Here is a 15,641-nt window from a genome sequence, read left to right on the forward strand (position 1 = left end):
CATGCTCCCTCAGTCTTACATGAGTCACACTAAATGGCAAGAAGGTCATCTCACATCTGGGTTGAAGGTGGCTTGTTTAGGTGATTGTAAACTGCTGTAGGTTAAGTAAAATTAAAACAATACCATGTCCCGTGGAGTAGGCACATTGGCTCCTGGCATCGGAACTGATGTGTGTAAACGTGAGCGTTTATCTTGTGTAAATGATTTGATTTGCAAGGTAATGGTTAGTCTGCAATAGACAACAGATATAGCATGAACAGTGGAGTGACTGTGCTGCAGGCTGTTGTAGGTCATTTGGGTCAGTGCCATTTCTTGCAACAATGATAAAAGTGGTAAAAATATTTAGACACGAATTGCCATCATTGTCTTTTTGGCAATACATCTGTCTCCACACACAGTTCAGATAACACAAATACCGCTGTATCACGTTAGTACAGCAGTAGTGCAATTCCACTGTACACAACAGTTGCATTGAATCATCTTTTCCTATCTATGATTTAATATGTCCTCTAATACACACAGAAGTAGAAAATAAAAAGTTAGTTCAAACAGCAAAACCCAGTTTTGGGGCTTTAGGGATTGATCAAACATGTTTAATAAGAGATTATATTTGTCAAAATTGATCATTATTCTTACCATGATTCCTTATTTTCCATGATAATGAGAAATGCTACAATAATTGCCCATCCCTAGTTGTCAATTAGTGACGATCATATAATCGTTTAATGCAAACCCAAGTTACAACACTAACTAGAGCTGAACAATATTTCAAAGCACAATCATCATCTCAATTTTTATAAGCATAATACCGCAACTGAAAAACGGTTGCTTGGTTTTAATGGTTATAATATTTCAAGTGCCATGCATTATACCTCTGCTTGAAAAGGAAGATATGAAGCAGTAATAGTAACTGATTACAACTATTCCTTTGGATGCTTGTTTGACTTATTTTGTCAAAAAGTGTAAACGAAGTAAAGGTTCGACTGCAGAAATGTTTCAGAAACTCCAGTTTGTAGCCACAATCTGATTGATTAGATTTAAAATAAAGTTTTCAAGGAATGGATTGCTGGAAGAAGTCTAAAAGACAATCGAATTATTTAGATCAGGGGTGTCCAAGGTGGGGCCTGTGAACAAATATATCCAGCATACATAGCGAATAGATGCACACTGACACTTTTTCATTTTTCAGGGCAAGATTTTACCTGCCAACTTATAACATTCTTAATATGGAAAATGTCAGTTTTAAGTATTTTATAGGAGTGTAAAAGTACACAAAAATGACAGTTTGGTACGTACCTAAATTTTAAAGTCACTGTTCAGTACATTACAATCAGAAATAAACAAACGTGTTTGTTATGTGTTTGTAGTATATATATGATATATACTACAATAATCGGATTTTCTAGATTGATTGTCCAAGAATTTAAAAACGTAGCCAGTGTAGGACTGACTGGAAATCTGGTTTCCAGTTGTACCTGAAGGCACCATTGAAGGGCAACTAGTCTGCATGTCTGTCATTGAAATTAGGGCTGGTTGAATGCAGCAAGCAGCTAGATCTGGACTTTAGCCTATTATTCTTGGTACCAGTGATGTTTAAATCCTGCTCGTCATCGTTGGAGGGGTAATTATTTAAGAGCTGTTTATCTTATCACCATTGACATAAAATTTTAGTTCACCTTTCTTTTTCCGTCATTAATGTAGCTGAATCAGAAACCATAATGTTCTCTAATAGCAAACTTTACAGTTCTGTTTAGTTTTGGTTCCTTTGGACGTTCCACATGCGTACAGGTTTAAATCAATACTTCATCCGTTCAGTAAACGTGCCAAACCAAAAGGGCAGTACCAATAATCTGTATGCTCAAACCTCTAGTATGTTATTAACCATGTTTACCTTTCATTTTAACGTCAAAGTAAATTTAACCTGAAATATCCAACAACCTTTGCCCTAAAACAGATAAAAGTAGACCTGGGCCCACAATGATTCATTAAACTTGGAGAAATGCAGCGGGGGAAAAAGTGACCATATCCTGTTCTTGTTGATGAGAACAAACTACAAAGTTTTTCTAGAGCAAGAAAACAGAAAACAATCGATCCCTCGATTTAGGAAATTGTGTCCCTTTCTTTTAAGAGGACAGACATGCAAGAAACATTATTTTATTGTGGTCTGTTGCTCTAAAATAATTTTCAGATCACCTTTCTACAAAACCTTGTTTTTTGTCATTAAAATATTACATATATTTTGTTTTCAATTAAAGAAATATTTTTTGGGGCTGTGCACAGATACTTTAAACTTGGATGATTTTGACTCAGAGAACAAAATTCAAGGTCCGAGGTAATACTCAAAGATACTTTATTGTGTTAAACATCAGTGTCAAAAGTAAGATAACAGAAGACGTGACGAATCAGAGACTAAAGTTTTACCGCTGAAGCATGTAAGCCGTTTCAGGCTCAAACAGAGAAAGTGTTGGTTTCAATGGTCAGCGGACTCTGCCCGGTCCGCCAAACACGCAAACACAAAGCCCCGGGGAAAACAATTTGTATCGGAGAGCAACGAAGCGAGAATGACCCACGTTTTCACCGACTGATGTTCAGCACAAAAACATCAGCACAAAAACATCAGCACAAAAAGCTGTGTACATTGGAGGTCAGAGGTCACAGCTGCTAAAAGAGGAAATCCAAACAGAGCATTTTGGAAAATGACCTTTGTGGAGCGGCATCATGCGAAAACCTCACTGACCTTTACTACTTCCTGTTGCTTCGCGTCCTGGCACGATGTATCTATGGAGCTAAATTGAGGCCATAAAGTTTGTTCAAACGAAAAAAATGTAAACCTGAAAAATTAAAGTTTGTACAAAAGAAAACATTTGAACCTGAAAAATTATTTTGAACCTCCACCCAAAAGGAGGAGAGGAGAGGTTTGTCCGAGCTACCGCACCTTGCTGATGGTCAGACCTCTCGGAGTTTCTCCGGTCCTTGGTCTCCAGAAGCGATCACACTCTATCTAACACTGACTCTTAAAGGAATGACTCTCAAGCAGTTTCTAACTTTCAGCTCCTTTACTCTAAATTATGCAGAGGAATGCTTACAGAGATCAGCGCCGAGGCTCGTCTCAGACCGTCACGTCTGTGAAAGGATAAGGAAGAACCTCGATAGAAGGTCACATGTAGTTTTATATCTGGCACTCCAATACAATGGATGTTCCCTCCCTCAGTGTTTATCAGTAGACTGTGTTTCACCATGGTGGTGTTTATCTGGTAGGTTGTGTAGTAGCTGGTGTCCATCCTTAATCTAAGTGTGCTGCTGCATTCTAATCAAACCAGTTACAGCCTGCTCCACCATCAAACCCAGTGCCCCAGCCACAGGTCATTCATGACAAACCTTGGGCCATTTATCCTTGTAATGTATATCTATGAGCATTCTTGTCCTATTCTAACAAAAAGGAAACATTAGAACTTATGCTTTATATAATTATGGTAGAAATAGGAAAAACTGCTATGAGTCATATAAATAAAGGTTATCCCTAACAGGTTGATATGGCATAGTTTAGGGCACAATGGTCCAGAAAAATATCTGCGCCCCAGAAACTGTCGCCTCTTGCGTACTTGATGTCGCGCTCGCCCTGCGTCTGTGAAAGGCGGTTATTAAAAACTAAACATTCACAAAATAAGAAATGCCTAAGCCAGCGGTCCACCGGGGTTCCCCTGGTTGCCCCGTATGCCAGTTTGACCCTGGCTGTCCGTCACTTCACTAAATGAAGACCAAACACGTTTAAATCAAAAATGCACCAGAAACCGAAACCCGAGTCCAGTCCATGTGAAAACAAGTCCAGGCTTAATTATGCAAGGATATTCGGAAAAAACCGGCTCATTTTGCATCTGGTTTCATTCCTGCCGCTTAGTCTAGCGGTTCTTTTGCTTCATGTTGAGAGCATGGGAAATCTCCAACACGGACTTAAAATGCTGTGCAAATCTGTCAAGATCATATTGTTTCCTCTGAGATGCGCGTCGTGTATTCACGTAAGCTGTTTCTATCGGTGAAGCATGTTATCTTTCAAAACCAATCACATATATATAGAATATCGATGATGTATTACAGATAATTCTAGTTCCCACGGTCCCTGAATGCAACAGCTGGGAATATGTTGTTCATCCGCTGTGTTGAGCTGTCAGTCATGATTCCGCACCCCCATAATCTGAGGCCCTGCACCCAAAGCCAAAACTGGGCCAAATGTTTGAAGCCGAAAACAAAATCTGCAAGTTCGAAAAAAAACTGGAATCTGAAAAGTAGTTTTGAACTTTTTTATTTTCCAGTTTCACATCTGTTTTTTTTTTTTCAGTTGCAAAACTTTGTTTCAAGTTTTCAAATTTTTTGGGGGGGGGGAGGTTCAAAATAATTTTTCAGGTTCAAATTGTTTTCTTTTGAACAAACTTTAATTTTTCAGGTTTACAATTTTTTTGTTTGAACAAACTTTATGGCCCCAATTTAGCTCCACAGTATTCAGTCATCCTACATGAGACTTCCCAAAAAAAAAATATTTTATTTAATCAAGGAGTTCCCCATTAAATATTCAACACTGAGCTTAATGTTGCACAGAAATATATACTTTGTGACCGTTTGGACAAAACATGCCAGGACTGTCAAATATTAAACAACTGGTTTTAGTAATAGATTTCATTTGCTTGGATTTGAAGTTGATTAAAGCAAGTTTTTATATTAAATTATCAGAAAAAAAATTTCAATGTTTGAAATTACATTAATAAAAGGAAAAGTGTAGTGTAGAGGATGCAGATCCATCGTTCATCTTATTTTATCTTAAACACCACTTTCCACCACATGTTGCATTTTAAACATGTACAATCAGAGCACACTTACTAAAACCGCTTATTAAATTGTCAGATTAAAAGTAGTAGATCGTCTACCCTAATTTATGTGATGAAGGTTTAAAAATACACAAAACTAAACCTACGTCCAATAAATACTCCTGCCATCTTCCAGAGGACTAGTCTGAAAATATAAAAGGTCATCAGACGAGAGAAAATATCTTGCTGCATACGCTGTAGGACAGCCAAATATTTTCCTATTTAAGACCAAAAAGCAGAAGTCAGCCCAGACAATAGGAATAATACCAGACAGCTGGCTGACTGGACAAACTTCTCCTCTGTTTGTTTTGTATCAGTGTCATACCCTCCAAGCTATATATTACAACAGTCTAACAGGTCATCCTAAAAGTACAGTATGCTGTGCACATTCTTGCAGCCGTGCGTGCAGCAGTCTTATTGATAACTAGCAATAACTGGAGTGGGAGTCAGTTAAAACTGGGACGCGGCCCACGGCGTAGAGGTAGAGCACGTGACCCATACACAGAGTTGATGCACTCACTTACCAGACTCTTGATAAAAGTCAAAAGAATGTAAAAAGTGAAACTCCCAGCAGAGAACCTTATTTTCCATAGATCTGAAAACCTTTACCATACGTGTGATATATATTAATATATTCCTTGATTCTACCCAATCTCCTGGCACTTAATTCAAGGTCACAGAGAGCCAACTCACTTAATAAACACTTTAAACAGTGTTTAAAATATTCCAGTGCAGGTCTTTAGGAAACCAGTCTGTCATCGATCAACATCAGTATGCCCATATCTGTAACGTAAACAGTTATCAAGCCTGCAGTTGTTGGTATGCATAATCAGCACACTCCAAACTAGACACCACCACTGTCGTGTCTTTTTAAATAGTAAAAAAAAAAAAACAATACAATTAATAAGGTTTTCTTCAAAGTGCAGCACTTCAGTGACACATTTGCTATGAAAAACCTCAGTTTTTAACAGATAAGCCACCTTCCTTCGCTCTTTCCAAAAGGTGCCTTACTCCTGAGGATGAATGCACGAAACAGGCTGAAGGGATACTGTATGTCCCTTCAGCCTGAACTGCCAGTTGTGTTGCTATAACGCCATCCAGCACGGCAGCTACTTCTGCCGTCATGTGGTTTAACTTTAAACAGGGAAAACTAGGAGTTGAGTCTAAAATGGTTCCCCACCATCTGATTCAGCCCAAAGAAAAACTGACTCACCCTCTATAATCAAAACTTACAGGCAGCTGGCTGCGGCCCGCTGATAATTTCTCACCCAGGAACTCAGAAAGCTATGCTCCCTTTAAAGTTTCGGTTTGGTGGAGCCTATGATTATGTGTGACATTTGATGATTAGTGCTGCAGTATACAAGAGATCAACAAAGAGCAGGAGGAGCGGCGAACACTCCCAGGTTTCTGATCAGGCCCGACTCCGTCAGCACGCCCAGACCCGGTCTCCCAGTTGTGTCTGAAACAGCCTCGAAACCGAATCAATCTTCATCAGAACTGTAGAATCAGGCCGGATTAAAACTGCCGGGTTCAGCAAAGGGGCGCGGGAAAGTCCGACTGAAACTAAAGAGCTGATCCCCTGCTGGAGTTACACAGGAAGTCATGTTTTCTTTATTGAGTGGGATCGGAACAAGGAGAGAGAGCAAGTCTCAACTGCTTTTGGTTCCCTCTTCCCTTGTGAATAAATAAAAATGTTCAGTCGTTGGTTCAAAACCAAACTATTAGCACAGATTCGCTTTGATCTACCAGCCCTGCTGCGGTTCAAACCACTCGTTAAAATAAAACATTTCAGTGTTAGGGGTCTCTTTCAGCCAAACAAAAAAGGTAAAGCTGACTTTTTTTGTAGTAACTTTAAGAAGGCAGAATCCACCATGCCAGGAGAGTAGCAACAGGAATGGAAAATGATTGTAGGACATCACCCAGCATGGAGCTGTTTCTGGCTCTAGGGTAAAGTAGTTTATTAAAGTCAGATTCAAAACTGTTACAATTTCTTTACTTACATTTCCTATGGTTTAAAGAAAATCTGTAGTCTTTTCAGGTCATTTGTAATGTGAATGGAGCTGGGGTATCCCTCCCCCACCTACTGCTGCTAGCTGTCAGTCAGTTGTGTATAATCACCAAAAAAGGGAAAACAAAGTACTTTTTTTCTCATCAAAAACTTAGTAAATATCGAAAAATATTTTATGAAAAAATAAATGTTGCAACAGATATCAGCAACCTGTTACAATAAATATGGTCCAATAAATATTTTCTGCCACTGATACTAATACAAGCCACATGAGAGATGTTTCAGTCTTAGTGCAGTCTTATATTTTCCAGGCATAGAGTTGCACACTGACCTTTACGGCATTGTGTGTGACAGACTCGCAAATTTGCTCCAGAGGAAGGGAGAGGCGCCGAGATTGACTGTAAACGATGGATGAAAACAAGCATGGCAGACGATGTTGCCTAATGTAATAACTGCACGCTCACACTGCTGTTTGGAGCTGGAGGTTTCAGCTGCACAACGACGATACTTGGAACTGATTTAATAAGCCGATGTGTCCAGCATTCATGTTTACATCTGTGAGACCTCGCATCTTCTCCCGCTCAGGTGAGTCACTTCGGGGCTGCAAACTGTTTAATGGTGGCCATGATAAAACTATAATGTAAATAAACATGGAAAACAAAAAGAAACGGCAAAATCAGAAATGAGCATCAAGACCAAGGCTGCCCAATATCAAGAAGGTGTTTTATTTCTGATACTAGTGCTGAAGATTGCGATGGCTTATGGATTAAACATCACTCTCTGTGAGGTTTAGCATCTCTGCCACTTAAGTTATACTTCAAATGTAGGCATTAAGGACAGCTACAGCCCATACATCTGGCCAAACATATGATTTCTAAACTAAGTGTGAATGCATGACACTTGAAATGCAGTTTCCTAATAAACATTGCATCCAGGCAGTCCTTTGTGACTGCAATGTTGCACAAAGTCATCCTGCAATCATGACGGAAAAAAATGATATATTGTGCAGCTCCAAATTAGTTCTACGGTGTGAACGTAGCCCAAGTCAGACGCGTTTGCACGTCGCATCAATATTGTACTGCTGATGTGATTGAAAACTGATCAGCAACCCCGCCAGGAGTCTGACCACAATTTTGTAATAAAATTAACTATAAAGTGAACAACAGTGTGATTGCTGCAGTATTAAAGCACGGTGTGATATTATTTTAACCGCAGAAATAATATTTGCAACCTTTGAATTTAAATTAATATTTGTCATACAGCCAGAACCTCATACCAGCAGGAGGCAACACCCAATGTCAAATACACGAAAAAATAAGAGACTAAAAACAGGAAACTACCAACCACGTTACTCACATCAATAAAATAACTGGGTTTCCTGTCAGCATATCATCAGTCAGCAACACCATGAAAACAATCTCATCACAATGCATCAAATCAGCTGAATCCTCATATTTTACTAAATAAAAATAACAGCTCTAGCCATGTTTTCTGGAAGCAGCATCAACATTGCTGCCACCGATAGAACCTGCAGCCCTGTGGCGGTTTTAGTTCCAACAGACCGAAGCGAGACTTTTCACTCAACGTCAGGGTTTGACTAGACAAGCTTCACAGAGACCACGTGTGCCTCATGGCAGGGCTTATTCCCACAATATTTTGCTTTTGCAAAGTGACAGGAAGCAGTAACACATAATTTGGCTTTTTATGCAGGCTGTGCAACATCTCTGAGGATTACACAACTTTCATAAATGAGTCCATTCAGGATGACATTAACACATTTAATGTAAAGGTTTCAAAGAAGAAAATTCAGCTGATAACACATATATAACAGCTGAAGGCATCTGAAGTGCTGAATGAGCCTCTGGATAAGTCACTGCAACTTTGTGTGGCTGGAGGCAGCAAATGTTACAGTGCAACAATAAACCATTGATAGCAGACCACAAATGCATTATAAGTAATGGAGTCAGATGGAAAACTTGTGCAATATTGTCAGTGTTTAGAAATTACATCAAGCAAATTCTTTTTGCATTACGTAATGTTTCCTGATAAAGGGAAGTGAAACACTATGTAAAGCGTCAATCGGGGCAAATAGACAACAAAACGGTCAGCTGAATGATGTTGTTTAGAGTTTATGCAAGCTAAAATTTAACATTAGGATTTACGAATGGCTAGGTATGAGCTGGCATCAGATTAATCATATGAAAGCTTTTAGCTAGCAGAAAAGCATCAACATGTTTCTTCTGACTAGAGAAAACTGTTATTTCTCTCTAGTCCCCCAGCCAGAGTCCAGACAGGAATCTGATAGAGAATCTGTGGAAGGAGCTAAAGATTAGGGTGATGACAAGGAGGCCTTTCAACCTCACCGACATGGAGCTGATCACCAAAGACACATAATCAAAATACCAGTGGAAACATGTAAAAAGTTGGTCTGCGATTATAAATAGGGTTTGATTGCTGCAAATAATTTTAAATATCCATCCTTCCATCGTCTGCACTCGCTAATCTGTGCAAGGTTATGGGTGATTGTTGCCTACTTCCAGCATCCCATTGGGTGAGAGGCGGAGCACAACCTGGACAGGTTCATCACAGGCCGATTTTCAACATTTCTTTTTATAAAAGGTAAATAAAAATATTTTTTTTCAAAACTGACACTCCTGTTATAGCGCTTGTTAGCTTCTCTGTTTCTATCAGAAACAAACAGGTTGAATGAAAATAATGTTTTATATATATATATATATATATCTGACAGTTGTATGAATAATTTGACTTCAAATTTAAACAGTATAAGGTTATATACTATTGCTCCTGCTTATTTTGATTCACTTGTCTTTTTCCGCCATGTCACAATTTTAAAACTGCACAAACCACAAACAACATGACAGGAATGTAATCTCTCCCACAGACGATACTGATCCTGTTAGACCTGAAACGCCTCATTAGTAGTCCACAGTTTCAACCCTGGCATGATGGCATCACAACAAAGCACATAAACATACAGCTTTAATAACGTCGGCTGACATGACTGTCGGCTCACTTGACCGCAGTGAACTGTGCTGGGTGACAGAAAACATACCAGCAATAACCCCGATGGTTATGCCAGACAGCACTAAAGTCTTGAGTGCTGTGCTCAGCATATTCCATGCGGACGCGGTGCTCAATGGCGTCGCCGATGCTAACATTCTGGAGAGCAATTATCATCCCGATCATTTGAAAGATGTCATCCAAATATCTCAAAATGGCATCATATGATAAATTATTCCCCTCAATTTGATCTGCCAAGGTAACCAGAGCTTCCTAAACCTTGAGCTGGCGCAGTAGCTGCTCAGGGAGCAGGTACCCAGGAAACTAATCTCTATGTAAGGCTCAGCCAATGAGGATGCAGGTCCAGCCAGTTGATGCTGATAGGCCCACAGTCATTCAGTTGTGGAGTGAATTTATGAAATAAAGGGCCATGGAAAAATCACCCTTATAAAATAAAAGCTGGCTTTTTGAAATAAAAGCTGACTTTAAAAAAAATGACATTTTGAAATAAAAAAACAGCTGGAATTACATAAAAATAGCCTCAACAATAATTTCAATTAGGTAAAAATTTTATATGAAAATTCTTTTATGTTATAAAGCTGATTTTTTTTATGGAAAATTAAATATATTTAATAATAATGAGCTGAGAATTTAATATGCATTCAATTATTTCACAATTTCATTTTCACATTAAATCATTATCTATTATTTATTGATGTCAATACTTATTTCATAAAGTTTAATTTATTTATTTAATTTTGAACACTTTGGCGTTCCATACTCTAAGCTGTCAGAGTGTTCCTTTTAGCAACAATACCAGCAACTGCCTCACTGTTTTTGCCACCTCTTTACAGCAACCAATCAGTGCAGGGGCATTTCTTAAAGTGACAGTAACAAAATGGAGAGAAAGTAACAAGAGGGGCTATGGATCATTTCTATCATAAGGAATATGTAAGAAAAATTGTGTCGTTTTTCTGCAACATCAGCTCAAGTAAAACTTTTCTAATAGAACCCCATAGTAGAATTATAAACTAAGATAGACACATGGCAGCATAAACCACTTAAATTTGACATTTTATCTCCAGAGACAGCTTTTTCTCCTGCCCACCTCAGCCAACCTGCTTAATTTTAAGATTTACCAAACTGAAATCTTAGCTTAGTTGCTTTTTCAAAATAAAAAACCCTTTCTTCCAAATTGTGTATAATTTGTGTGTGTATATATACATACACACACACAAATAAAGTCATAATTGTGACTGTGGTAAATATTCAGCATCTGTACAAAATGTGTCTCTCAAGGAAGTAGAAATCCGCTCATGTAATTTTTCTTTTCCTGTCATCTTGTTACCATAGTTACAAGATCCACTTCTGATTGGCTGATCAATCCCTCATGACAACTCCACTCCCAGGAACTTCAGGTGCCAAGAGGCTGTTCTCTGTTCAATGAGACACGGCAGACCCAGAAACTTTTTTGAACCAAATTAGGGCACTCTTTTACTATCTTATCGCTTATCAAAAGCGGATTAATTTAGGTACCTTTAACACAGGTTTTAATGATTATTTCGCTCGCATTGATGAGCAGGATATTGATCAGGTTTGTTTTTTTTTTTTTTTAGTTAGCAGGCAGCGACTTGATTATAGTTATCACTTCATATTAGACCTGTTTTATTCCATCTACAATCTTTAGAGGAACGGATAAATAAACTGACAGATTTTCCATGCAAATTTTTGAATGATTATAAAAAAAACAACTATGTGGAAAAGCCATTAGTACAGATCTGAATATTTGCTCAGGATTAGTTTTACATTAATGTTGAAAATGCAAATGTAAAAATCCCTTATTGTTTGAAGTGTAACTGTTAACTCAATAGAGAGGTAAATAATTCAGCCTTTAGACCGAATTATCACAGATTTTTGAAAGATTAAGATATAAACAATGAAACTAAAATAATTTATTAATGTAAAACATTTTGTTAAACGCAGGTTATCAATGCTGTAACACACTATGGGTCCTTTAAATTATGCAAAGAAGAAAACACTGCAAATATGAACCATCTACTACTCTTCTGCAGAAAAGTAATATTTCGTCTTATAGCAGTTATACCGAAGTTAAACATGTCATTAAAAATTAATGAGTTTCCTAAATCTGAATTGATGAATGTGTAAAGACATTATGTATTTCAATGTTACCTAACTTCTGCATCTTCTCACTTCTCCTGCTGCATGCTTGTTGATGCATATGAGCTATAGATGATGTCTATAAAAATGACGTGGGAAATTTATCAGCACAAAGTTGTCAGATTGCTCATCAATAGGTCTGGTACTATGATAAGAACAAGTTAAATCGTGACAGGGAGATTGTCGTATGTCCGCGCTCATTTAGATAAAATATTTATTGCAGAGACTTTCCGCTTATGTAGCAGTCGGCGTTGATTACCTTTTTATATAATTTTCAGATGACTTAAACATCTCTACTGCATTAATAAAGAAATAAAACAAGTATCAACTAGCTGCAGTAGCACTGTGCCGTACTGCTGAGCCTAAAGAAAATTACAGCAGAGTATTCATGTCACTTAACACACTCCACTAGGCATGACTGCTCTTCTTGGCAGGTGAATGTGTTGTTGAGCGAGCCTCGACGCTGCAACAGCTGCCAGGTGTGTGTTGACAGCACATCGGACCCACCCACCTGGAACAAATAAAGCAGGCAGAGCGAGCAAGTCCCACAGGTAGACACACCTGAAAGCCAGCCAAACAGCAGGCTAAATGCAAGCTTTAATGCTAATAAATCCCATTGACTCCTTACTGGCAGAAACACCCACATAACCACTGATTTACCACACACAGCAGTCCTTAAGAACATGTAATGACCTATATCGATAAACTATGTAAAGATATATATATCACTAAAATCCCAGAAAGTCCAATAAAAACATTTAACAATGCAGCAGAGCGACATGGGCACAAACTGGATTACTGACCTCAGACACACCTAACGTCTTATCTTCAACCCATATCATGAAGCATATCCAGCGTCTGAGCTATAAATATACCAGCTGGTCACTATGGAAACATTGCCAACAAATATTAAGGTGCCATGAGGTAATTTTAACATGATTACCAGATAAAAATTATAAAAACAAGGACAATGGATAACTTCGGATTACGACTTCCTGTAAGAAAATTATTGGTGTGACGTAAAATATTCAGGTCGGGCAAAACACAACAAACTCTAAACAAGAGCACCAGACTCATACTGTAAAATATGTGTGCAATAATACACCCAGACTCACTGAAGAGCTTTTAAAAGCATTCTGGGTCAACATGCTAACATTATAAAAAACTTAAAATCAAATCTGCTTCACTCAGTTTATAGTAGCTCCATCTAGGTGGAGACCATTTTCAGTATCACTGTAAACCAAGGTTTTAAAAAATTATGGTTTCAAAACAAATAAGGTTCTGTTCATTCCTACAGTCCAAAATCCGTTTAATGAGATGCCAGAAAGTGTCGGTAAGAGTGGAGTTTTCTCCGGCAGTATCAACCCATCCCCCACATGTTGCTTCACACTGCCGGTCAGCTGCTACACTTTTTCCTCATGTGCAAGAAAGTCAAATTCAGCTGTTTGGAAACATTTGTGGGTGCCACCTGCGAACTTTCTGAATCCTCCAGCAGATAGCCTGACTAATTAACTAGCCAATATCAGCTTGTTAGGCTCGTGTCATGAGAAAAGTAGACAAATTATGAAGATTACTGTTTAATTGTATATTAACTAGCAGCATTAGAAATAATTGATGCTTTTCTATTCTAAATAAAAGCAATTAGATGATGCTACACCTTTTAATTTTGAATCTTTATCTAAATACAGTGAAAAAGTGGAAATAAATCTCTAAGTTATCATAGCAAAGGAATATAGTACCGGCTCATGCTAAGCGCCAGCAAATTAGCATGAGCTAATATAAATCTCACTTTGTACAAGCAAAATGGCTAAACACCATTAAAGAGCAATAAACTCCAATCAGAGCAGCAAAATCCCATTGTAAATCACAGAATAAACGGACATCAAATAAGATCTTAGTGCTGTAAAGTCTCTGGAGATCAATCTGGAGAAGCTACAACTCCATATAGTCCAACTGTTGAAATGGAGTTGTTCCTCTCTACTGTGCCCCTGTACTTGCTCAGCATCAAAACAAAGATTCAATGTAATCTGTTAGTTTTCTCTGATAAATTGTTTGACAAATTGACATTTTAAGACTAAGTGTATCAATACTGTAACGGGACAGGACTGTTTAGAACTGCATTTCAATGCGAGTCTAGCAGTAGTGATGAACGCCACTAAAAGGAACTGAATTAATTCAGTCTGTTTTGGACCTGTTTTCTCCAGCAAAATAACACGAGTTTTGTTTTGAATTGTTGTAATGCATTTAAACTGAACCAAAATGAATAAAAAAAATTTCAAGTAAAGTTTTAAACCTTAGGACGGAGCTTATAAACCAGAATATAAGATATTTAGGGCATAATATATGCCTGCTTCAGATAAGTAAACTCTCAAAGTCACAGCAATACAAATGTTGAGGCTCAGAGTTAAATCAGAGGGCAACTATAACTCAGAATGGAGAAACCCAGTGAGTTAGTGACCCTGAGGATGATGTACGTTATGGAGCTCAGACAGTATTTAAAGGACATTTATGGGCGAAAGCTTTTCTTTCCTGCTGGGTGTGGACGGTTTATTTCAATACAGGTTGTGTCTTCAGGTAAAAACAGTGGAAACGGCCTGTTGTTGCAATCTTTTCCTTCTTGTCGCCGAACTGCTTCATTTTAACTCGTTTAAATCCAGAAAAAAAAAAAAAAACAACCTTTGAATAATAAAACAAGCTAAAAAGAACCACCTCCGTCCACCTTTACCCTTACCTGCATACCAGGCACGTCCATAGTTACTTCGACCTCTTTTCCTCCTCCTGGCTTCTCTGCTTTCTTTCTTCTTTCAACTCCTGATTTCTTGTGTTTCCTCTTCGGGTTCACCCCTCAAAGTTCCCTCTAAAAGGGGTAAACCGGTTTGACTTCGAAGTGAGCAAATATTTCCGAAAGGCAGACAGGTTTTCCTGCAGCAGAATGAGACGAACAAACTCCAAAACTCAAAGTGTGACACACAGAGCTCAGCAGCAAAGGGGGAAAAAAAAAAATGCTGTTGAGCAAACAAACGAGGATGACGAGCTGGTTACTGCCTCTCTGAAGGAGGAGCGACAGAAAGTTCACACAGGAGGTCTGCTGCCACCCTCTGCTGGTTTCCAGAGGTCTGACTGTCCACACGGGAAATCAAATCATTAAAACAAAACCTTGATATCAGACATAAATTACCCACAAAAAAAAAAAAAAAAAAAGTGCAGTATCCGAATTAGAATTGAATTTACTGGGGGGAAAAATAGATATCTAAACCAAAGAGGAACCCCTGGAAATTTTGCTTCAATCAAGTCATGACTCTTTTTTCATCTATATGGAGGATTTTGATCCAACATTTTTTTGAAGAATTGCTTTAATTTAGCACTGGAGGGTGTTCCCACATGATTGAGATCAGACTTTGATTAGGCCACTCCAAAAACTTCATGTTGTTCTGCTGCCTAACCCTCGTGTGCTTGATCTTTAGGTCACCAGCAGATGGCAGAACATTCTCCTTCAGGATTTTTTTGGGAGAGAGCAGAATTCATGGTTCGATCTTATAAGAAAAGTTGTCCCGGTTCTGAAGCAGCAAAGTAGC

At 38.3% G+C, this 15,641-nt stretch overlaps 1 protein-coding gene across 1 annotated transcript in view; it reads right to left on the reverse strand.

Moving 5' to 3' along the window:
* Positions 1 to 15,136, reverse strand: part of stk26 (serine/threonine protein kinase 26) — a 39,832-nt gene extending 24,696 nt beyond the window's left edge. Inside the window, exon 1 of the mRNA XM_047386630.1 lies at positions 14,798 to 15,136. Coding sequence (XP_047242586.1) covers positions 14,798 to 14,818 — 21 coding nt within the window. The 5' untranslated portion in view covers positions 14,819 to 15,136. The remainder of the gene's footprint in view (positions 1 to 14,797) is intronic.
* Between the last annotated feature and the right edge of the window lie 505 nt (positions 15,137 to 15,641).

This window comes from Girardinichthys multiradiatus, chromosome 14 (genome assembly GCF_021462225.1).
Source record: "Girardinichthys multiradiatus isolate DD_20200921_A chromosome 14, DD_fGirMul_XY1, whole genome shotgun sequence".
In the NCBI taxonomy this organism is placed as follows: domain Eukaryota; kingdom Metazoa; phylum Chordata; class Actinopteri; order Cyprinodontiformes; family Goodeidae; genus Girardinichthys; species Girardinichthys multiradiatus.